This window comes from Grampus griseus, assembly GCF_964374135.1.
Source record: "Grampus griseus genome assembly, chromosome: 14".
Classification (NCBI taxonomy): Eukaryota; Metazoa; Chordata; class Mammalia; order Artiodactyla; family Delphinidae; genus Grampus; species Grampus griseus.
The window spans coordinates 9,296,406-9,321,483 of record NC_139008.1 but is presented as its reverse complement, the minus strand read 5'-3'; the positions used below and the strand labels follow the sequence as shown (position 1 = coordinate 9,321,483).

The window sequence follows — 25,078 nt, the reverse complement described above, 5'->3', positions numbered from 1 at the left end:
CCACGGAGCGGCTAGGCCCGTGAGCCATGGCCGCTGAGCCTGCGCGTCCGGAGCCTGTGCTCCGCAACGGGAGAGGGCACAACAGTGAGAGGCCCGCGTACTGCAAAAAAAAAAAAACAAAAAAAACAAAAAAAACAAAACTCCTGCCTCTAGGTCATTGTTAATGGGACCAACTTGTAAAGTTTGTAGCCTTAAAGAAATCTCCATGCATTTGTTCTGCTACAGCTCAAAAACATGAAGTGACTGCCTGGAATTTGGGGTTAGTCCCAGTGTTCAGGTGAAAGAGAGGTGACAGCTTTCCAAAGAAGGACCCAAACACACTAACACTGTCTTCTATAGGGATTGTTGGGCAGGCCTGGGTTCCAGGTCTGTACAGTGAACAGGATGAAGGAAGAGCTCTGAAACAAGGCTCTGATACCATGGGTATATGTAGGAGAGAACTAATAAGATTCTGTTAATTAAGATCCAAAAAAAAAAAAAGGGCTATCATCCCAGTCTACTAATGTAGATACCAAAGCTCAGAGCATTTAAGTGACTTCCCCGAGGTCACACAGCTTGTGGAGGCAGGATTTGAACCCAGAACTGTCTGAAACCACAGCCAGTGTGTAACCACCACACCAAACATCAAGTCTACTCAAGTCTGTTTTCAAGACAGCCGGGAGCTTGCTCGAACTGGGGAGAAACTCAGAAACCCTCAGGCCCTGTCTTCAAGGGTTGCTGGTCGGGTTGTGGACACGCTGGAGTGGTGAGACCTACCCGAGATGGTGTGGGGCTGGGATAAAGGGCGCAGGGACCTAGCAGGATGGTGGAAATACAGGGTGCCTGTCCTAGGCAACACCTCATCTCTACCGCTACAACCCCCTGTCCAGAATGAGCTGGGACGCCCAGCAAGGTGACAGAGGCCCCGGCAGTGGCGCTGCATACCGGGGTACAATGGCTGCGTGTCCATCTCCCCGCCAAGGCTGGGCCCGCCCGGCCCTCTCAGGTGTTGCCCCCGTGTGTTTGCTTATGGTCACTGCAGCCTCCGCCGTGTACGCCAGCCCGTGGATGAGAATTTCGAAAATCGCTCCTGCTAAAGGCGGGTGGAGGAGTGAACAGGGAATGTTGTGATCGTCAGAAAAGTGATGGGGCCGCCCAAGGTACCCCTAAGGTGGGGTTCAGCGAAGGGAGGGGGTTCAGGGTAAATGGTGAACCACAGGATGTACAGATTTTTTTCATCATGATGAAAAATAAAGGCCGACCAGTGCTGTGTGCATGGCCAGTGCCGTTCTCCCCAGGGTGGGTCCAGCGGGGCAGGCCTGAGGTGGGCGCCCTTGGGTGTCTGCGGAGGGCACAGCCAGTGTGGCCGAGGCCTTGATGCACAGGCGGAGGAGGTGGGCATCCGGGCAGGACTGTGAGGTCCACGGGGAGGAGTAACCCATGGGGTTGGGGTGGCTGTGGCCCCGGCAGTAGAGGAGTGCCCCCCAGTGGAGGTGAGCGTCACTGCAGCCTTCCTCTAAGTACCCCCGAGGAAAGCCCTGACACCCCATCTTGGGTCTGTCGGGTCGGATGGGGTGAGGGCGCCTAGACCAAGGGCTCCGACCTGAGAACCAAGAGCCTAGGAATGAGGAGGGAGACTTCTCCTGGGCCCTCACGGAGGTGGGTGGTGAGGAGGGTAGGCAGACGAGTGTGCGCCTCTGTCAGGAGAGAGAAAGAAGGGGAGCAGAGGTAGGGGCTGTCCAGGAGCCCCTGGGGTGACTCAATTCCGGAGTCACAGCCCCCTACGCTTCCCTCCTCCACATCATGCCCCTGGGCCTGGGATGATGGCAGGAACCCTGGCCCCCATGTTCGGGATGAAATGGAGAGCCAGCCAGGCCAAGGCAGGCTGGCCCAGACGCAGCCCGACCCTGCCCTGAGCCTCCGGCCCTCCGCAGCAGCCCGCTCACCCAGTCGCGCTTCCGAGCTCACGCCCTCCCGCGCCCCCGCCCCCAGAAAAGCTTAACGAAGAGACTCAGAGAGCGGAAGGGGGCTCAAAGAGGGGTCCTCAGTGAGGGGAGGGGGGCTCAGTGAGGGAAAGGGAGCTCATTGAGGGAGGGGGGCTCAGTGAGGGGAGGGGCTCAGTGAGGGGAGGGGCTCAGTGAGGGGAGGGGGCTCATTGAGGGAGGGGGCTCCGTGAGGGGAGGGGAGCTCAGTGAGGGAGGGGGGCTCAGTGAGGGGAGGGGGGCTCAGTGAGGGAGGGGGCTCAGTGAGGGGAGGGGGGCTCAGTGAGGGAGGGGGGCTCAGTGAGGGGAGGGGGGCTCAGTGAGGGAGGGGCTCAGCAATGGGAGGGGCCATGGGAGGAGCGGCTGTGAGCGGGCAGAATATTCAGCACATAGAATAGACCGGGGAAAGCCCTGAGGGGTGGGTCCAGGCCGCCTCATGCCAGCTGGGCAGCGCCTGGCTCCGAGGCAGCCCCCGGGCTGGGTTTCGCCCGCCTGCCTGAAAGCGGAAGAGGCTTGGGCAGGGCCTCTTTATGGCTCCTGGCGAAACCTGGCCCCCGGGACAGGGAATAAGTTTCTGGTGGGGGGGAGGAGGGAGTGACTCATTCCCCCTCCCAGGCTCCTGACACCCCAGAGCCTGGGAATTACTCCCAAACAGCCAACCAGGCCCGGCCGAGAGAAAACAGCTCCACCCCACCCCGGCTACTCTCACCTCAGGCCTCCCACCGTCACCCACAGGGAGGGACGGACCATGCCCGGAACAGTGGACACCTTGGAGGAGAAACACACCTCCCACACAAACACAAACTCAGGCAGACACACACCCACAGGCTAAACGCAATCCCAAACCTCCGCACCCAGAAACAAACACCCGCCATCCGCGACAGCCCCCAGAGCCCCCGGAAGCCAGCGCACCGAGAAGCCACCGTCACTCCCTCACAGCAAAGCACGGCTCCCAGCGAGCCCGAAGCCCAGCTCCCAGACTCAGCCGGACCCAGGCGTGGGCCCTCTCTGCCGGCCCAGAACCAATCTGGCTTCTCAGTCGGCCAGTTTAAGAGGCTCTTGAGGGAAAGAGAGGGAAGGCGCTGGGGCAGCAGAGGTGGAGGGAATGCCAAATCGGGGTGGGGGGGACCCCAGCCTCCTGCTGAGGAGAGACAGCACACACTGGGTTTTAACCACCCCAGGGCCAAGCACTGTCTTATCGCAAGAATCTGAGGTGCCCCCCCAACCCACCCTCACTGCCTCCTGTCCCCCACCTTAGGCTCCATCTCAGGGAACACACATAATCTTGATGTCTCAGCACAGGTGTCCATGTAACAAGAGCCGGCTGCAAAATCGCCTCTCCAAGGAGTGCCTGGAATCCCCAGCCCCTGAGCACATTGGCCATGTCTGCCCCCAGCTGCAGCATCTGCTCCCAGCATATGTGATTACCCACCTCAGACTGAGACTTCCCAGGGCAGGGCCTGTCTCTTCTCGGCAATGTCTCCCCAAAGGCAAGGCCATGTCTCTCCAATCAGACCAGGGCCTCAGTGTTAGAGATAGCAGGTGTGCCAGACATGATTATTTTTATTGAAAGTTACAGAAACTGCCAGTGTTTACTGTAAGTCCCAAAACAAAAGTATGGGAATTGGAGGGAATAGTTATAGGGTGAATACTGAGGTTTCTCTCCAGAGCAAAATGAGTCACCAAATTCCAGAAAAGTCACAAGGTGGAACAGCATGGGGATCAGCATATAAATATATAAATTCTCGGACTTCCCTGGTGGTCCAGTAGTTAAGAATCTGCCTTCCAATGCTAGGGACACGGGTTCAATCCCTGGTCGGGGAACTAAGATCCCACATGCCGCAGGGCAACTAAGCCCGTGTGCCACAACTACTGAGCCCATGTGACACAACTACTGAAGCCTGTGTGCCTAGAGCCTGTGCTCTGCAACAAGAAAAGCCACCGCATTGAGAAGCCCACGCACCACAATGAAAAGCAGCCCCTGCTCACCGCAACTATAGAAAGCCCGTGCGCAGCAACGAAGACCCAATGCAGCCAAAAATTAATTAATTAATTAATTTTTTAAAAAAAGAAACTCCAACATGCTGGAGGAAGTGTTGGTTAGTACAACAATTTTAGAGAATCATTTCACAATATCCGGTAAGGTGGATGACGTATATACCCTATGACCCATCATTTCCACTTCTAGAGAAACTCTCAGGTATGTGTACCTGGAGGACAAGGACATGTGTCACATCTTGTTTGTAATAGAAAAACAATTGGAAGCCATTCAAATGCTCACAAGAATGGATAGGAATTGTGACATGGTCACACAATGGAATGCTCTACAACAATGAAAAAAGAATAAACTACTGACATGCACAACAACGTGAGTGGACCTCACACATATTGGATTGAGTGAAACCAGGTACAGGTGAGTACACACTGTGATTCCACTTATACAAAGGTCAAAAATAAGCAAAAGTAATCAATGGTGACAGGAGTTAGAAAGTGGCCACCTCTGGGGAGAAGGATGGGGTTGGGACACCAGGAAACCTTCTGGGGTAATAGAAATGCTCTGTATCTTGATTTGGGTGGTAGGTGCATGATGTGTTCAAATGTAAAAATTTCAAGCTGTACCTTTAAGATTTGTTCATTTCAAGGACCTCAGTGAATGTATTTTGTGCCTCAAAAAAAAGAAACTGCGGACTTCCTTGGTGGTCCAGTGGTTGAGAATCTGCCTTCCAATGCAGGGGACGTGGGTTCGATCCCTGGTCGGGGAACTAAGATCCCACATACCGCGGGGCAACTAAGCCCACGTGCCGCAACTACTGAGCCCTCACGCCGCAACTGGAGAGAAGCATGTGCGTCGCAACACAGAGCCTGTGCGCTACAACTGAGACCCGACGCAGCCACAACTAAATAGATAAATATTTTAAAAAACTAAGCAGGATTATAATTTTTAAAAATAATAATGAGATGCAACTTGACACCCACGGAATGACAAAAAGTCTGACGCTACCAAGTGCTGGCAGAGATGTGTAGCAATAGGAACTCTCTAATGTGCTGGAAGGAGTGTATAATACTAACAGGCAACAATTTTCGGGAATCATTTGGCAAGATCTGGTAAGGTGGAAGGTGCATATACTCTATGAGGCAGCAATTCCACTTCCGGAGAAACTCTCACTCATATGCACCTGGAGGCATTTACAAGGATGTGTGTCACATCTTTGTAATAGCAAAACAGTTGGAAATAATCCAAATGCTCATCAAGAGGAGAATGGATATAAACTGTGACATACTCACACCATGGAATATACACAGCAGTTACAATGAATGAACTAACGCTTCCTGTATACGTTTCAAAGACATAACACCATTGAATAAAGCAACTTGCAGAATGATGTGTACAATATAAGACCATCCATGTAAAAATGTTTAATATGCAAGAAGTTCTATGTATTGTGGATGGATATATACCTAAGTAGCAAAACTATACAAATCTGAACAGGAAGATGCCATGTCAACTTCAGGATTGTGTTACCCAGAAGAAGAGAAGTGAGTGGGATAGGGAAGGAGTGCAAAGGGTCTCCCGCAGAATGTAACAACTTGCTAACTCTGAGTGGTGGGGTCCCATGGGTATTTTTTATATTATTCTTTGTACTTTCCAGGGTTTTTTTGGGGGGAGGGGTTTTGGCCACACCGTCCAGCTTGCGGGACAGTTCCCCAGCCAGGGGTTGAACCTGGGCCATGGCAGTGAAAGCGTCAAATCCTAACCACTAGACCACCAAGGAATTCCCCTCGTAATTTAAAAATATATATTCAAAGGGAAGAGGGCAGTTTTACAGTCTGGCTGCAAGCTGGTGGGCTGCCATCTTGGTTTCTGCAGCTGACCCCGGACTGTGCCTTCCCTCCTTCACTCCACATTTCAGCTTTGACAGCCCCAGCTGGGCCAGCATTCTTCTCCCACAGAGATAACCAGCCCTTGGTGGTCCTGCCTGGGGTGGTGGTGGTCTTCTGTGAACATTTATCACTGGTGACAGCAGAATGCAGACCCCCAGGGGGGTCCCTGAGCTCTACACGAATTGCCCATATGCTCCCCCCCAGTAACTGTGACTTGATTTACCCTCCGTGGTCAGAGTCAATCATCTCAGCCATTGCAGTGATTCCTTTTTGCCTGTTCTTGTAGGGGGACAAGGGACACAAAACAGTCGGGGGGCCTCCTCCCTTCTAGTGCAGTGGGCCTGTTACCATGCAACACCCCAGGGGAGCATCCCTCCTTCCACAGAGTTCAGGAAACAAAATTCTTGACAGTGGGTCATTGGGTGTACTTCAGGGTGATGCCTCCCCCATTTTTGCCCCTCAGTTCCTGGATCCTCAAATAACACTGAGGTCCTAGAGATTTAATGCCACCCAGGCTTGGTGTCACGTTTACAAAGCATGATCTAGAAGTACATAGGAACCCCCTAACCCCCACCCCACTGTTGACTTTTTTTTAACATATTTTTAAATGTTTATTTGTCAATTTATTTATTTTTGGCTGCATTGGGTCTTTGTTGCCGTGCGCGAGCTTTTCTTTAGTTGCAGCGAGCAGGGGACTACTCTTCGTTGCGGTGCGTGGGCTTCTCATTGTGGTGGCTTCTCTTGTTGTGGAGCACGGGCTCTAGAGTTCAGGCTCAGTAGTTGTGGCGCACGGGCTTAGTTGCTCCGCAGCATGTGGGATCTTCGCGGACCAGGGCTCGAACCCGCATCCCCTGCATTGGCAGGCGAATTCTTAACCACTGCACCACCAGGGAAATCCCCACCATTGACCTTTTTTTTTTTTTTTTGCGATACGCAGGCCTCTCACTGTTGTGGCCTCTTCCATTGCAGAGCACAAGCTCCGGACACGCAGGCTCAGCGTCCATGGCTCACGGGCCCAGCTGCTCCGCGGCATGTGGGATCTTCCTGGACTGGGGCACGAACCCGTGTCCCCTTCATCGGCAGGCGGACTCTCAACCACTGCACCACCAGGGAAGCCCCCCACCGTTGACTTTTGAAAGATGTCAAAGTTATCAAAATATGTGGTCTACCACAACTCAGGTGAAAACCACCTTCCCTCTCCCCTCCTCACACCCCACAATCGGTCCTAAGCAAATCTTCTAGAAGCTGCACCCCCCAAACCACTCTTTCACTCCCAGTCTGACGAGCTCTGTTCCTCCCCTGCCCATCGCAACGCTTTATTATCTGTATCTGCATTGCCTTTCCTCCAGCAAGCAGCTCTTCCTCCTTATATTCAATAAGGCGGGAGGGGCTGGGGCAAACTCGGTGCGCAATTATTGAATCCTGTTTAGCAGGCCAGGGGAGGAGGAGGTCTGATTACACACGTGTTCTGTCGGCAGGAGAAACAGCACGAGGTGTGAGAGCATTTGCAAGATGGCCGTCTGAGCTGCCACGCTGTTGTCTCCCAGGTGGAACCACAGTTGTCTTCAAAGGGCCATTTCATCCCCCCTGCAAGGCCAGATGCTTCTAGATGGTGGGGCTCAGGATAAGAGCAGGACTCCCAGGATATCACCCCATACTTCTTTTGCTGTAAGGCAGCTTCTAGATCAGAAACAATATTGCAAGATTCACTAGGACAGCAAATGAGGCATGAGTAAGTCCATGAATAGTAGTCCTGGCAGAAGCATGATGCTCAAGTAGAACAAATCCAGATCCCAGATGGGCACCTATCGATGTACGGACACACTGCTGACATCCTCACAACAGGAGTCTGGAGCGACGGCAGTCCCGTTAGGTTGGCTGGCCCCTAAGGAAGGAGAGCGCCATATTGGATTCAGGATGGGTGCTACTTTGCGGCCAGAAGCCACAGGGGTCGGCCTTGGTGAGAGAAAGCCCTCCGTGGACTCCCTCCCTGCCACAGTGGCCGCCGCAGTCACAAGGCCATTGAGCAGGGACTGGGCTGTCTGGGGAAGAGGCTGCCTGGTACCCATAGGGCTCTTCATCAGCCAACAAAGGTATTTGAGCTCCTTCAGCAGCAAGACTCTCCTTCCGGTTGGAGCTCAGAGTCGGGGCACAGAGTGCCATGGGACTGCCCTGGCTGGCGAACGTGGCCTCTGTCAGTGATAACACGGGAGGCACTAAGGGTTGAGTAACCTCTGATAGAGCCCTATCTTAAATCAACTATGCTCTCCTTGGGCCTCAGAAGCTGCTTTGTTTAACTTTGTGCTGTTTGCATGAAGATATGATAAGGTTCCCCAAGGTTTAAATAAACTTAGAAGTCAACAGAGTCCATTACCCTCTGTTCCTGGGAAGGGAGGCTGAGTGAGGTGAAGACACAGCACAGTGCAGGGGCTGGGGGCTGGGGTCTCACATGCCTCTCTCCTGCAGTGCCCCCAGCCCCAGCCTATCCCAACTGAGCTTCCCTGGGGTTTCTTTCTTTTCCTTTTCCTTTTTTCTCATTCTGGTTGCCAGTAAGAGACCCAGGGCCAAAACACTAAACTACAGAGGCTAAGCCAGGGGTCTCAAACTCAAGTGGTTACATGGGCCGAGCAGGTAACGAATATGTGTACAGAGAACCAGGTGAAAGAAAACAGGTGTGTGGGGTGGGGCGGAATTCTCTGGTGGTCCAGTGGTTAGGACTCCGCACTTCCAATGCAGGGGGCACAGGTTCGATCCCTGGTTGGGGAACTAGATCCTGCATGCAACAGCTAAGACATAAATAAATATTTAAAAAAGAACAAACACTATAGATAAAATGGATTTCAAAACTGTTCAAGTAACCCACAGGAAAGCAGAAAAAAGAAAACAGAAAAAAAAAACAAACAAATGAAGAGACAAACAGAAAACAAAAAATAAAATATCAGACTAAGCTTTAACACATCAACATTACATTAAATGTAAATAGTCTAAATACAGGCATCGCTCAGAGATATTGCACTTTTGGTTCCAGACCACCACAATAAAGCAAATACAGCAAAGTGACTCACCCATATTTTTTGGTTTCCCTGTGCATATAAAAGTTATGTTTACACTACACAGTATTCATTAACTGTGCAATAGCGTTATATCTAAAGAACAATAAATAAATGTACGTACCTTGATTGAAAAATACTTCATGCTAAAAAAGGCTACCCATCATGAGCCTCATGAGTCATAATCCTTTTGCAATAGTAACTTCAAAGATCACTGATCACAGATCACCATAACATAATAATAATGAAAAAGTTTGAAATATTTCAAGAATTACCAAACTGCGACACAGAGACACCAAGTGAGCAAATGCTGTTGAAAAAAGGCACCGATAGACTTGCTTGGTACAGGGTTGCCACAAACTTTCAACGTAAAAAAACACAATATCTGCGAAGCGCAATAAAACAAGGTATGCCTCTGTATCAATTAAAAGAAATTATCAGAGTGCTTAAAAGCATGACCCGAATGTATGTTGTGTACAAGAAACTCACTTCAAATATAATGACATAGGCAAGGTAAACGGAAAAGGATATAGCATGAAAACAATCAAAGGAAAGTGAAAGTGGCTATATTTGTATGAGAGAGACTAGACCTCAGAGCAAAGTTAATTACCAGAGACCGAGAGGGACATTATGTAACGAAAAAAGGGTCAATCTACCAAGAAGACATAGTAATCCTAAAAGTGTATGCATTATCAAACGACAAAACTGCAAATTATGGAGAAAAAGCTGACGTAACTGAAAGGACAAATAGACAAAAGCACAAGTATAGTTGGAGGCTTTAACACTTCTCTTTCAACAATTGATGGGACAACTAGATGAAATATAGCAAAGTTATAGAACTCAGTGACACCATCAACAAACAGGATCTAATCAACATTTGTAGAATACTCCACTCAACAACAGCAGAACACACATTTGTTTAAAAAATCCAGATAGGGACTTCCCTGGAGGTCCAGTGGTTAAGACTTCACCTTCCAATGCAGGGAACGCAGGTTCGATCCCTGGTCTGGGAGCTAAGATCCCACATGCCTCGGGGGCAAAAAAACAAAACAAAAAACAGAAGCAATATCGTAACAAATTCAATAAAGACTTTAAAAATAGTCCACATCAAAAAATCTTTAAAAAAATTTTTTTAATTAAAAATTAAAAACCTAGATAGACCATATCCTGGGCCAAAATGAAATCTCCACGGATTTTTTTTTTTTTTTTTTTTTGGCCGTGCTGCTTGGATTGCAGGATCTTAATTCCCCCACCAGGGATTGAACCCAGGTTCTGGCAGTGAAAGCGTTGAGTCTTAACCACTGGATGGCCAGGGAATTTAAATTAATTGAATTTAAATTAATTGAAATTAATTGAATTTAAATTAATTGAAATCATATAGTATGCTCTCTGACCACAAAGGAATCAAACTAGAAATCAATAACAGAATGACAACAGGAAAATCTCCAAACACTTGGAAACTAAACAGCACACTTCTTGTTCCATAACTCAAAAGGCAGCCATAGGTCAAGGGAAATTTTTTTTAAATGCATTGAAATAAGTGAATATGAAAGTACAACATATCAAAATTGTAGAACATAGATAAAGCAGTGCTAAGAGAGAAATTTATAACACTAAATGCATATATTAGAAAAGAGGAAAAGTTTCAAATCAATAATCTACACTCCCACATCAAGAATTTAGAAAAAGAGGAGAAAATAAACCCAAAACAAGTAGAAATAAGAAAATAATAAAGAAGAGCAAAAATCAAGGAAATTGATAATTGAGAAGATCAATGAAACAAAGGGCTGGTTCTTTGAGGAAAAAAAAAAAAACTGGTAAAAATGACAAACCTCTAGCTGACAAAGACAGACCTCTAGCTGACAGAGAGAGAGAGGGAGAAATACAATTTGCCAACAGAAATGAAACAGGAGCTATCATACAGACCCTACAGATATCAAAAGGATAATAAGAAATATTATGAACACACATAAATTCAACCACTTAGATGAAATGGTCCAATTTCTCAAAAAACACAGCTACAACAATTCACTCAGTATGAAATAGATAATTTAAATAGACCTGTAAGTATTAAGTATTTGTAATTTTAAAACTCCCAGAAAGTAATCTACGGGCCCAGTTTTTCACTGGAGAATTCTACCACATTAGTCAAGCTTCTCAAGAAAAACAGAGCTAATAGACTATATACAGATACGCATAATAGAAGATTTATCATAGGAATTGGCTCATGCAGTCATAGAGGCCAAGAAGTCCCACAATCTGCCATTTGCAAACTGGAGAACCAAGAAAGCCGATGGTGTAATTCAGTACAGACTGCCCACTGGGGAGAGGTGGGGGCCAGGCTGAGTGTGCTGGGATGGGAGAAAGGGGAGGATGCCGCCACTGCAGTAGGGGAAAGGCAGGCCTTGGGGACGTGATGGCTACTTCTGGGGAGCTGAACACTGGGTGGGAGATGGGGAACAGGCTAATCTCCTAGCTGGGGGCACTCTTCTTTCAGTTCCTCTTTTTCTAGACCCTTGCTTCTTGGAGTTACACACACACAATTCACCCCAAATGCACCTAGTCACCTCCACCAGCCAAATCCTTCTCTACCAGCTCCTGCCCAACCTCCTCCTACAGGAAGCTCTCCTGGACCAAGACAGCATCAGAACTCCCCTTCCTATGGTCACTCAGCACTAACTGGAGGGATGTTGGAGCATCGGTCCCACCTTGGCTCATGCTGCTGTTTCTAGACAGGAGGCTCAGGAATGGAGGAGGAGGAGACAAGCATTGTGCTTGGAGCCCCCAAGCCTCACCCTCCTCTCACCAACTCCCACAGTACTCTCCATTAAAAAACAGCTTCATCCCACCCTCATTCCCACTCTCTGGGGACACACATACCACACGAACACACACTGCAGCCCCCCCACCCAGCACCATTGTGGTTTTTAACAGCTTTATTGATACAATTTACATACCATACAACTCACAATTTAAACTGTACTATTCAATGGTTTTTTAGTATCGTCACAGAGCTATGCAACCATCAACACAATCAATTGTGTCATTAGAACATTTTCATCACCCCAAAAAGAAACCCTGTTCCCACTAGCAGTTAGTCCCCATTTTCTCCCAACACCACCACCGCAGCACCACCACCGATCTACTTTCTATTTTTATAGATTTTCCTACTCTGGATCTTTTTTTTTTTTTTTTTTTTGGCTGCGTTGGGTCTTTGTTGCTGAGTGTGGGCGAGCAGGGGCTACTCTTCATTGCCGCGCAGAGGTCTCTCATTACAGTGGCTTCTCTTGTTGCAGAGCATGGGCTCTAGGCGCTCGGGCTTCAGTAGTTGTGGCACGTGGGCTCTAGAGTACAGGCTCAGTAGTTGTGGTGCTCGGGCTTAGTTGCTCTGCGGCATGTGGGATCTTCCCAGACCAGGGCTCGAACCCGTGTCCCCTGCATTGGCAAGTGGGTTCTTAACCACTGCGCCACCAGGGAAGTCCTGGATCATTTTTATAAGTGAAATCATATAATACGCCATCCTTTGCAACTGGTATCTCTCACTTATCATAATGTCTTCAAGGTTCATCCACGTTGTAACACATATCAGAACTTTATTCCTTTCTATGGCTGAATGATATTGCACGTATAGATACACTCCTTTTTGTTTATTCATTCATCAACTGACATTTAGGACACTTCCACTTTCAGACTATTAGGAATAATGCTGCTATGAACATTCGTGCACAAGTTTTTCGTGTGAACGTACATTTTCATTTCTCTTGGGTAAATACCTAATAATGGAATTGTTGGGTCCTATGGTAATTCTACCTTGTGAGGAACTGTCAGACTGTTTTCAAAAGCAGCTGCAGCATTTTACAATGCCACCAGCCTTGTTGGAGGGTTCCAATTTTTCCACATCCTCTGCAACACTTGTTATCATCTTTTTGATTCTAGCCATCCTCATAGGTATGAAGTTTTATCTCTGTATGTTTTTTTTTTAAGATTTTTTTGATGTGGACCATTTTTAAAGCCTTTATTGAATTTGTTACAGTATTGCTTCTGTTTTATGTTTTGGTTTTTTGGCCATGAGGCATGTGGGCTCTCAACCCCCCAACCAGGGATTGAACCCACACCCCCTGCATTGGAAGGAAAAGTCTTAACCACTGGACCGCCAGGGAAATCCCTCTTTGTAGTTTTGATTTGCATTTCCCTAATGACTAATGGTGTCAGACAACTTTTCATGTGCACCTTGGCCATTTGTATGTCTTCCTTGTCTATTCCAAATGTCTACTCAGATCCTTTGACCATTTTTTTAATTGGGTTATTTGTCTTTTTATTATTGAGTTGTAAGGACCGTGGACGATATTGAGCAAAACGCTGATTGAAGCTATTTGCCCAGCGTCCCTGAAGTTTGGCCCCTGGGCAAGAAGCTTTCTGTCTTGCTGGCCTCATCTCCTCACAGCCCTGCCCAGCACATCCACCTCATTCAGGCTCAGGAACAAGGCGCCTCTTCCTGCCCACCATCCCCCCAACCCCGAACCCAAGCAGCTCAGAACAAACCCCTCTTCACAGATGAAGAAACCAAGTCCAGGTGGGAAAGGACTTGCTCAAGGCCACAGGACTGATAAGAGTGGAGCTGGACTCCACCTCAGGTCTGTCCAACTAAACCCTCCACCTTGTCCACACTGTTTCTCTGTCCACTGGTTTGTCTGGTCCTGGCTGTTTTCTGGTTTGCAGTACACATATGTTTCCTCCGTTCTCATCAATGTCCTGTGAGGTAGGTCATGTAGGCATCAGTCGCCTCATTTGGCAGAGGAGGAAATGTAGGTTAAGAGAGGGGACGTGACTTTCCTCAGCCTCACAGGTAGCAAGAGATAGAGCTCAGGGCAAAACCAGCAGGAAGCCCACTCTCAGGACAAAAGCATGTGATTTCAGGCACCCACCCTATACGCAGCCACACTGCCCAAGTGTTCTGCCTCTCCTCCGACCCAAAGCCACGCCACTAACCAGGAAACTGCAGCAGCCAGCAGTCCACTGGATGGACCTGGGCTTCAAGAACTTGCTCCGGGGCAGCCCCCGCCCAGCACCAGCAGGGCCCTCTGGCTGGGCACTCCCAGCCCCGCCCAACCCAGCCCCAACAGGCCCAGCCCAAGACCTTTGCCCCTGCGAGAAGTAGGACCCTGGTTTCCATGGGCCTCTGGCCCTGTTTACCTCACCCCAGGGCTTCGACCCTTACGGAGGAAGACATAGGCTGCATGCCTGTATTTGAGAGATGTGGGGCAAACCAGAAAAACCCCTAGGCCTGGTTTGATGGGGTTTCTCATCTCGCCTGGAAGTGCCCTAGGTTCCGACTAGATTCCAAAAGCATGTGACAGAGTAGTGTCCCATTATCAGTCATTTATGCCAGGAGGAGGGCCCCCAGGCAGACAAGGTTGCAGGAATGCAAGAAAGTGATGTTTTTGCATGAACTTTCTAAATCAACTTTCTCTTGAGGACCCGGCACCGTTCTGGGCACTGGAGATACGGCAGTTAATAAAACCAGCAGAAACCCTTGCTTGTTTGGGGACCTTCTGGATGTCCCAGTGGAGTTGACATACTAGAGCAGAGAGAGAGAGAATAAAAAATAAGTAAGAAAAATATAGAGTATGATGGACAGTGTTAAATGCTAAAAAAGAATGTAAAGTATAAAAAGGGGACAGGACATAGTGGGGTGAATAGCTGCGATTTTATGTATTTATTTGGCCGCCCCACGTGGCTTGCGGGATCTTAGTTCCCCCACCAGGGATTGAACCTGGGCCACTGCAGTGAAAGCAAGGAGTCCTAACCCCTGGACCGATGGGGAATTCCCAGCTGTGATTTTATTTTTTAATTTTTTTAAATAAATTTATTTTATTTATTTACTTTTGGCTGCATTGGGTCTTCGTTGCTGCGCGCAGGCTTCTTCATTGCGGTGGCTTCTCTTGTTGCAGAGCACGGGCTCTAGGCACGCAGGCTTCAGTAGTTGTGGCACGTGGGTTCAGTAGTTGTGGCTCACGGGCTCTAGAGTGCAGGCTCAGTAGCTGTGGCGCACAGGCTTAGTTGCTCCGTGGCATGTGGGATCCTCCCGGATCAGGGAGGATCCCCTGCATTGGCAGGCAGATTCTTAACCACTTCGCCACCAGGGAAGTCCCAGCTGTGATTTTAAATAGTGTGGTTAGGGAAGCCCTGGCTGGAAACAAAAACATGAAAGGTGAAAGGAGTGAGCCATGTGGTCTCTGCAATGTCCCAGGCAGAGGACACGGCAAGAATGAGGGCCCTGAGATGAGGGGAAGCGAGGAAGGTGGGGGACAGACCCTCCAAGGCCAACTCTGCAGGGCTCTAAGCAGGGCGAGGGATAGCCTAGGTGTGGGAGCAAGGCTATTGCAGGTAATGTCTCTGACTTCCCACTTTTGCCTGGATCAAACCTCTTTCACCACCGTTTCATTAAGGTGGATCCCGGTTCTGACTCCCCCACCCCCACCCGCCCCCGGCTCAGCGGGAGAGAGGACCAGGGCTCTGTGAAAGGAAGGGACTCAATGGGGGCGGCTCTGGGAGGCGAGAGCAGCTCAGCTAAAGGGATCCGGGGTCACTGCGAGTGTTAAGAGCTGAGAGCTGGAGAGGGGCTAGAGAATCTGAGTTCAGCACTGGCTCAGGGGTGTCTTCTGGGCGCCTTTGCGGGTGGTCCCTGGCTTCCGCCGAGTCCAGACGTCCAGGGCTGGCAACGCCATGGGCCTGGATCAGACCGGGATCCTGCGCTGGGAGCGCTGCCTCAGAGGCCAGACGGACCGAGGAGCAGGTGCGCAGCTCCCGGGGCAGCGGCCCACTCTGGGAAAACAGCCGCGGCCACGCCCACAGTGGGCCCTCCCTGTCCCCGCGGATCCCTGGCAGCTGGCAGCGCCCGCTTCCCCACGCCTTCCGTGCCAACGGCGCTGAAAATGCGGGAGGTGGGAGGGGGAGTGTCCAGCACTTTGTGCTTTTCACCCCACACCCCGTAGAATTCGTTTCCGAGCAGTGGGGAACCAGGAGCGAGGGGCGGGGGCGCAGGTCTCGGCCCCGCCCTCTCTTGGCACCCCCCATCCCCGCGCCGTGAGCCACTCCTGGCCAAGTCCTTCCTCCCAGGGCGCTTAGTGAAGGTGGGAAGAGGGGCCACGTCACTGTCCCCAGGCCCGGGAGAGGGCGGCCCCGCCCCTCCCTCCCCCGCCGGAGCGCTGGGCCCGGATCGAAGACTAACCTGCCCCAGCCCAGGGCCAGCCCAGTCGCTGCCGCCCGCCTACAAAGCCACAGGCAGGTGCAGGCGCAGCCGCTGCGCGAACGGGCAGAGCGGACCCTTTAGGGCGCGCGCCATCCGTGTGTCTTTCCGTCGGTCCATCAATTCGGGCGTCAGTCCGTCGGCGCACCGCCGCTCCCACCCAGGCCCCAGCGGCCCCGGCCCCTCGTCTTCCCGCACCCGGAGCCGCCCGCCAGTGACGGCCTTGGAGCGGCAGCCATGTCCATGGGCCTGGAGATCGCGGGCACCTCGCTGGCCGTCATGGGCTGGCTGAGCACCATCGTGTGCTGCGTGCTGCCCATGTGGCGCGTGACGGCCTTCATCGGCAGCAGCATCATCACGGCGCAGATCACCTGGGAGGGCCTGTGGATGAACTGCGTGGTGCAGAGCACGGGCCAGATGCAGTGCAAGGTGTACGACTCGCTGCTGGCGCTGCCGCAGGACCTACAGGCGGCCCGCGCCCTCATCGTCATCGCCATCCTGCTGGCCGCCTTCGGGCTCCTTGTGGCGCTCGTGGGTGCCCAGTGCACAAACTGTGTACAGGACGAAACGGCCAAGGCCAAGATCACCATCGTGGCGGGCGTGCTCTTCCTGATGGCCGCCTTGCTCACCCTCGTGCCGGTGTCCTGGTCGGCCAACACCATCATCCGGGAATTCTACAACCCGTTGGTGCCAGATGCACAGAAGCGCGAGATGGGCTCCGCCCTGTACGTGGGCTGGGCGGCCGCGGCGCTGCAGCTGCTGGGGGGAGCGCTACTCTGCTGCTCGTGCCCGCCGCGCGAGAAGAAATACACGCCCGCCAAGATCCTCTACTCGGCGCCGCGCTCCAACGGCCCGGGCACCGGCACCGGTACAGCCTACGACCGCAAGGACTACGTCTGAGTGAGCAGCCGCGGGGAGCCTCTACCACTCCCACGAGATGGCGCGCCCACCAGTCCTGCGTGCGGCCTTGCATCGGAGACCAGCCCACCCAGATGCCAGGCAACTCTCTCGCTGGACTGGGAGGGGACCTCCCGGCACCCCCTTCCCCAGCTGCCACCCCTCTTCGGGCCGGGGAGCGGGATTGCGGAGTCCAGGGGCCAGCCAGCATGGACCATGAAACCTTGCCCCTCCGGAGCGCGGAGCTGGGGTGACTGCCGCTACTTGTTCGCCCCGTCGGGCTGCGGCCTGACAGCCTTCGTTGAGCAGGGACCCGCAGTCTTGAAAAGGGCCACTTGATATTTTTCAATAAAAACCTTTCGTTTTGCAGTTGCCTGTGCCTCCTTGTCCCGAGCGCGGACAGGCCTCCACCTCCCTGCAGAGCTCTCCCCGCAAGGGCTGCTGGCCTTGGCTGGATTCTGCTCTCCCACTGCCCGGGATGAAGCTTAGAGAGGGACCGAGTTTCGGTAGCCGAGAAAGTGGGGTTGTAAACTGAGCTGGGTGCTCACTAGCTAGTTGGTCTTTTGGCCTGTTCACTGGGGATTCAGACGATGAAGCCCCAATCTGGAGGGGCGGGCATGAGCGCTTCCGGGCATGGGGGAGGTGGGAGGAGGATGTCAGGGACCCCCCTTCCCCAGGGCTTGTGCCTGGAGCACCCGCCCTCCACAGCGCTCCCGCACACCTGAATCTCCCCTGTGGTGTGTGAAAGAGCACATTCAATGCTATGATTTCATATTTGGGAAAGGAGAACAAAAAGATCTATTGTTTTGGTAAAACACACCACCAAAGGAAGCTGAGTGGAATCTTCTCACCAGGAGAAGAGATGAGAGAGGGGCCTCATTTTCTTCCTGAAACCCTTGAGGGAGAGAAAGAGGCGGGGGGGGGGGGGACTCAGAACTCTCTGGTGACATTCTAATGCTAAGGTAAACAAGGTTTGGAAGCACTTGTGTCTTGGAGAAGGTATAAGAGGTTCAGGCAGTGGGAAAGGGGGCTGGTGTGCAGAGCCAGGAAAGTGGGATTCCAATGGCTGGGTAGATAGCAAGGTGAGGGGGGAAGTAGCAATGGGCCCCTGGGCCCAGAAGAGGCCAAGTCATGGAGAATCTCGTGAGCAGAATTACAGATTTTGGACCCTCATCTAATATTATGGGAATCATGGGAGGGACGTACCTGGTCAAATTTACGCTCTAAAATAACCTCTCCAACTGCCCCTGCAGAACTGGGACTCAAGGAGGCACATGAAGGCAGGAGACCATCTTAGAGGCTGTGCAGCTGTACCCGTGTGAGATGACGCAGCCCAGAAATAAAGCAGGGACAGTGGGGTGGGGGACCAGGCCTGACGGGGAGGGGGCGCTGTAAAAGAAGCAAGATGAGCTGGGCTGGAGAACCATTTGGATAGGCGGGGTGAGGGAGTGGAAAGAGCTAGGATAACCCCAGTTTTCTGCCTTAGGTCACTGACTGGCTGGTGGCGGTACCATTTACCAAACTAGGACCAGGTTGCTGGGGGAAGATGATGGTTTCACTTGTGAGTGAACGGAGTTTGGCAAGCCTGTGGGACCTCCAGGCAGAGACGTCCAGGAAGTGACTGGACATACATAGAGATCTGGAACTCAGGAACAGTAAACCTGGCTGTTGTTAGCATACATATGGCAACCGAAACCAGGGAAGTGGATGAGGTCAGTCTAGAAACCAAAGAGAAAAAAAAAAGAGTTTCAAGAAGGCGGGCGTTGGCAATGGCATCCGAGGCTGTGGAAGTCGTCAGGCAAGAAGAAGCCTGAAGATTAAAAGCGGCGAGGTGGTCACTGGCAGCCTTAACTAGAGGCGCGGGGGCAGATGCAGTGGACAGAAAATGAGTGGGAGATGAGAAGCAGAAACAGAACATGTAGACCATGCGTCCTAGAGGTTTGGGGAATCCAGGCCAGGAGAGCCACTTGCAGGGGAGCAAAGGTCACAGGACAGGTATTTGGGATTGTGGAGGCTTGCAATTATTTCGAAATTATTGTATCTTGAACTTGTTGGCCTGCAGCAAAGCGAAAGCAAAAGGCCCCGGGAGCAGGCAGATTTTTTCAGTAGAATGCTTCACATAGCTCCCAAAAAGTTCTCCTCTAGTTAAGGAACAACAGATATGTTTTTACCCTTTATGACCCGGGGCAGAGGAAGTAGGTTACCATGAACAGTAAGAGTACCCTGGCTTTAGATCCTTCATTCTCTGTGAGATTCCAGGAAAGGACTTGGGGTTGCCATTACTCTCTCTCCAGCCCAGTCCCCTTTGGGAACCAGTCTTCTAGCCTGCGGGGAAGGAAACAGAGTGACGTGGAATATGAAGGTGAGGGGGGCTGCTAGTGATGGATCCTAGGGAGAGCTAGAGGGAGGGGATGTGGGCTCGGGGCAGTGGGTGGGAGGGCTCCATGGGGAGGCCTCAAGGGAAGGAGGCTTAGCCATGGAGAAGTGAGAGGAGGGAGCCCAGTAAGAGGGAAGGGACTCAGAGAAGGGGGTCAGTGAAGGGGACGGGGCTCCGTGGGGGGAAGTGTCAGAGAGGGAAGAGGCTTAGCAGTAGAGGGGGAGGGAACTGAGATGGGATTTGGGAGTGTAAGCAAAGGACCAAGGGATTGCATCTGCCTTCACCCACCCCCACAGTCTCTTGGTCAGTGGAACCAGGGAGCCAGGTTGGCCCAAGCCAAAACTGAGGGGCACCAGGTGGCTTCTTTGTCCCAGAGGGCCCTGCAGGCAGGAGCGAGGTTATTCATTTACCACCGGCTTCAAGAGGGCAGCCTGGATGCAACGCCTCCCAACCACACTGTGGCAGAGCTGCAGCCTGAGGCTCTGAGCCAGCCAGCCCACTGTGGTTCATCCCCAGCACACCTGTCAGCATCCATGAGCCAGAGGGATGTGGCCGAGAAGGTAGACAGACCCAATCAGATCCTCAGGTGGGGTGGGAAGGACTCCCGGGCCTCAGACCCTCCCCCGGCTCCCTAGTCTCTCCCCAAGCCTGGGCTCTCCTGGGCTCCCCTGGCAGGTAGTGGTGAGGTATCCTACCCCATCCTACACCCTCCCACCCCAACTCACACACACATCCTTGCCTGGCTTCAGGATCTGTCCTAACTCAAACTCTTCTTATTCCTTCTGGAGTTTAGGGTCTAAACAGAGGGCGTAGAGTTTGCAGCCTAGAGACCATGAACTGAGGAGGGTCCCACGTGAGGGGTCCCAGGAAATCTTGAGACTGCTAGAGAAGAGAAAGCCATTTGGTGTGACTGGACTGGGAGTCAGCTGGGATCCGCTCCTTTCCCTGTGTGACTCGGAGCAATTTCCTTCCCTTCTGGGTCTCAGTTTCCCCATCATTTCAACATAGGGCTTGGACCAGATGATCCATGAGGGCCCCTGTAACTTGTCTTTTCCATCCCCATTTTTATCCTTATCACCCCCTGCAGAAGAAAATTAGTCGGAACCAAACTGACCGGGTAAACAGGGCAGTTCACTCTCTGAGTCTCAGTTTCCTCATCTACAAAATGGGTATGATAATAGCACTGAGCTGTGTTGAGGATTAGCTGAGCCATCCTCTGGATTCCCATGCAGTCTAGTTTCACCCCGTCACAGCACATACTACATACACTATGTTGTTGTTCTGTTTCTTGTGAGATGTCCCCTGCAGAAGGTCATCTCCCAAGATCAGGGGCACTATCCTGAGCTTCTCTCGGTCTGCAGCACCCAGTACAGGCCAGCACTCATTTGTGTTCCTGTCTATGTGCAGGAGTAGCACGTGGCACAATGCTAGGCACACAGTAGAACGTCAGTTAACTTGAGTTGGTATCGTTAATATTTTGGTGTATTCGGCCAGGCAGGAGCCTGGGAACATGAGGGAGATGGCTGGGTCATGAGAAAGTCCTTGGATTTCTTCAAAATCCACAGCCCCTGGAGCCCCCTGCCAGGCCCTGGGGCTCTGTCCCACCCCACCCCCCACTGTTGTGCTGCAGGCTGCCCTGATCTGGCCACACCTGTTCTAGCTCTTCCTCCTAGCAAAACTAAAAGCCAAGTGTTTTACCAAACAAATACAGCATTTATTGTGGCTCCCTCAAGGTCTGCGGCAGGCCTGGAGGGACAGACCATACCTTCCTTCTCCCTCCCCTGCCAGGGCTCCATTCAAGGTCATCCTTGCCAAGACAAGTATGCACTGCAGAGGAGGTGAAGAGAGAGAGAGCGCATTGGCCCTGGTGAGGGATCTTGGACAAGTCACTGGCCACCTCCCACTCTCCTCTGTAAGAGAGGTGATGTTGTCCCTGCTCTATTTGATCTCCGTAAGAACCCTGCGAGGTAGGCATTACACGCTGAGACCACCAAAGCTCACAAGCTGATGAGGCTGGGCTCCAGGCTCTGCCACCTCCTGTCAATTACCAGCCTGTTATTATTTCTAGATACGTCCACCTCTCTTCTTCCCCACTTGTACCACCGATTCCAACCATCTTGGTACTATCACCATCTTCCTGTAACAGCCTCAAGAGGGTCTCCCATCCCCAGACTGCCTCTCCCTACCCTCAACCCTGCTCAGTCCATTTCCAAGCCATTTGGAATAGCCAAGTGACACAGTCCTGAATCTGGCCACGTCACTCCCCTATTTAAGGTCCTTCCAGTCCCCCAAGCCGACGTGGCTCTTAAGAGCCCCCCCAAACACCACGGCATGCCTAAAGAGCCCTACAAGGGCAGAGCCGTGCTTGCCTCTCAGTTTCTGCCTGCACCCTGCACATTGCCCCACTCTGCCTCCCCACCCCGGCCTCCAAGGCTCAACCCCACTAGACAGCCTTCCCTTCCTCAAAAATCGTGCTCTCTGGACCCTCAACACAAGTCATCCTCTCTTCTTGGCACAGTTTCCCCATCTTCACCTCACCCGCCTTGGGAAGCTTAGAGGTCACTTTATATCCCATCTGAGGGATGCTTCCCTGACACCCAGCCTATTCCTATAGAGTCCTGGGCATCCCGGGCAACACCATAGCGTTTGTCCCTCTGTGTCAGAATCACCTCTTTTTTTCTTTTCTCTCTCTCTCTTTTTTTTTTTTTTGGCCGCATTGGGTCTTCGTTGCTGTGCGCAAGCTTTTTCTAGTTGCGGCGAGCGGGGGCTACTCTTCGTTGCGGTGCGCGGGCTTCTCATTGCAGTGGCTTCTTTTGTTGCGGAGCACGGGCTCTAGGCACGCGGACTTCAGTAGTTGCAGCATACTGGCTCAGTAGTTGTGGCACACGGGCTTAGTTGCTCTGCAGCATGTGGGATCTTCCCTGACCAGGGATCGAACCCATGTCTCCTGCATTGGCAGGTGGACAGAATCACCTCTTGTCTTTCTCCTGCCGTAGACCATCAGCTCTGTTGGGGAAGGACCTAAGCATCCTGTTCACCTTTGTATGCCCCAAGCCTAGCAGAATGCCCAGCACAAAGCTGATACTCAATAAAGAAGAGACAAGGTTAATGTCCATGGTGCCTCTTGGAGACAATAATGACTGTGTCTTATGTGCAATCAGGGAACAGCAGTAGATTGGTTCTAGAAGAGTTCAGAGGTCATGAAGAGCTGTAACAGTCTAGGAAGGCTTTGTGGGCAGTGGGGGGGTGGTCCCTGAAAAGGTCTTGCATAAGTAGGTTTTAGATGGGCAGAGCTAAGAGGAAAAGGCTTTCCAGGCAGGAGTCACTGATTGGGCAAAGGCAAGGTGTCAGACCAGAAGTCAGGAGTTGACCAAAAGGTCAACCTGGCTGAAGTACAAACTTTGTATACAAGCCAGTAAGAGAAAGGTTGAAAAATTTGAGTAGGGACACGGAGTTACATTTCAACCCAAATTTCTCTGCCTGGTATTCCAGACCCTTCAGTGCCTCCTTCCCAGACCCAACAATGCAGCCACCTAGAGTTGCTCCAGCCTCCACAGTTTTTCTTTTATTGAAGTATAGTTGATGTACAGTAATGCTATATAAGTTACAGGTGTACGGTATAGTGACCCACAATTTTTCAAGGTTATACTCCATTTATAGTTATTATAAAATATTGACTATATTCCTCATGTTGTACAACATATCCCTGTAGCTTATTTCATACCTAGTAGTTTGTACCTCTTAATCCCCTGCCCCTATATTGCCCCTCCTCCTTTCCCTCTCCCCACCCAGTCTCCACACTTTTTTTTTTTTTGGCCACAGCAGCATCGGGGATCTTACTTCCCTGACCAGGGATTGAACCCGTGCCCCCTGCAGTGGAAAAGAGGAGTCTTAACCACTGGACTGCCAGGGAAGTCCCAACACTTTTTACTATCCCTATCCTTCCACCTTGCCTTCTGTCCACATGCTAATCATTGGCAATTCATTGGGAATCCAGATGCTTTAAAGGTCTAACACAACAAAACAAACAAGCAAACTAGAAAGAACTAGAAGACAATGCAGAAAGCATTTTTATGATATCAAAATGAGGAAAGCCTCCCTAAGCAAGACACAAACCCCAGAAGAAGTCAAACAAAAGATGATCAGATTTGAGTGCATAAAAATATAAAATAAATAAACAATCTGAAAAGGAAAGTAAGAAAACAATTCCACTTACAATAACATCAAAATGAATAAAATTCTTAGAAATAAAACCTAACCAAGGAAGTGAAAGACTTGTACACTGAAAAGTACAAAACATGACTGAAAGAAATTAAAGAAAACACAAATAGATGGAAAGACACCCCATGTTTATGGACTGAAAGACTTAAAATTGCTCAGACATCCATACCACCCAAAGTGATCTACAGATTCAATGCAACGCCTGTCAAAATCCCAACGGCATTTTTGTTTTTGTGTTGCAGAAATAGAAAAATTCATTCTGAAATTCATATGGAATCTCAAGGGAACTGAATAGCCAAAAAGAAGAACAAAGTTGGAGAATCCACACATCTGGATTTCAAAATATTACAAAACTATAGTAATCAAATCAGTGTGGTACTAGCATAAAGACAGACATATAGACCAATGAAATGGAATAGAGAACCCAGAAATACACTCTCACAAAAATGGTCAAATGAGTTTCAACAAGGATGCCAAGAACACTCAATGAGGAAAGAACAGTTTTTTCAACTGGATATCCACATGCCAAAGAACGAAGTTGGACTCTTGCCTGACAGCTTATACAAAAACTAAAACTGGATCAAAGACCTAAACATAAGAGGTGAAACAACAAAACTTTTAGAAGAATGTGGGGAAAAAGCTTCACAACGTTGGACTTGGCAACAATTTCTTGGATATGACATCAAAGGCACCAGCAGCAAAAGAAAAGAATAGACAGATTGGACTTGATGAAAATTTAAAATTTTGTGCATCAAAAGATACTATGGACAGAATGAAAAGGCAATCCACGGGATGGTTTTGGAATATATTTGCAAATCATGTATCTGATATATGATTAATATCTAGGATATATACAGAATTCCTAAAACTCAAAAAGAAAAATAAAACAGAAAATAACAACTGTTGGCAAGGATATAGAGAAATTGGAACTTTTGGTGGGAATGTAAAACGGTACCGATGCTGTGGATAACAGCATGGGGGTAAAAAACTTTAACTACCTTATGATCCAACAATGCCACTTTTGGGTATATACCCAAAAGAGTTGAAAGCAGGGTCTCAAAGAGATATTTGCACACCCATGTTCATAGTACTATTCACAATAGCCAAGGGGTGGAATGCAAATGTCCATCTATGGATAAAGGGATAAGTAAAATGTGGTCTATACATACAATGAAATATTCTTCAGCCTTAAAAAGGAAGAAAATTCTGACATATGCCATAATATGGACGATCCTTAAAGATAAATACTAATTGAAATAATTCAGCCACAAAAAGACAGATACTGTATGATTCTACTTACATGAGGTACATAGAGGAGTCGAATTCATAAAGACAGAAAGCAGAATGATAGCTACTAAGGCGGGGAGAGGAGGAAAAAGGGAGTTGTCCTTTAATGGGTATAGTTTCAGATTTACAAGATTAAAAAGTTCTGGGGACTTCC

At 50.3% G+C, this 25,078-nt stretch overlaps 1 protein-coding gene across 1 annotated transcript; it reads left to right on the top strand.

Moving 5' to 3' along the window:
* The first annotated feature begins 16,154 nt into the window (after positions 1-16,154).
* CLDN3 (claudin 3) lies at positions 16,155-17,408 on the top strand. Its single transcript, XM_082670388.1, has one exon. It carries the CDS (start codon positions 16,380-16,382, stop codon positions 17,040-17,042), a length of 663 nt encoding a protein of 220 aa, XP_082526514.1. The 5' UTR covers positions 16,155-16,379; the 3' UTR covers positions 17,043-17,408.
* The last annotated feature ends 7,670 nt before the right edge of the window (positions 17,409-25,078 follow it).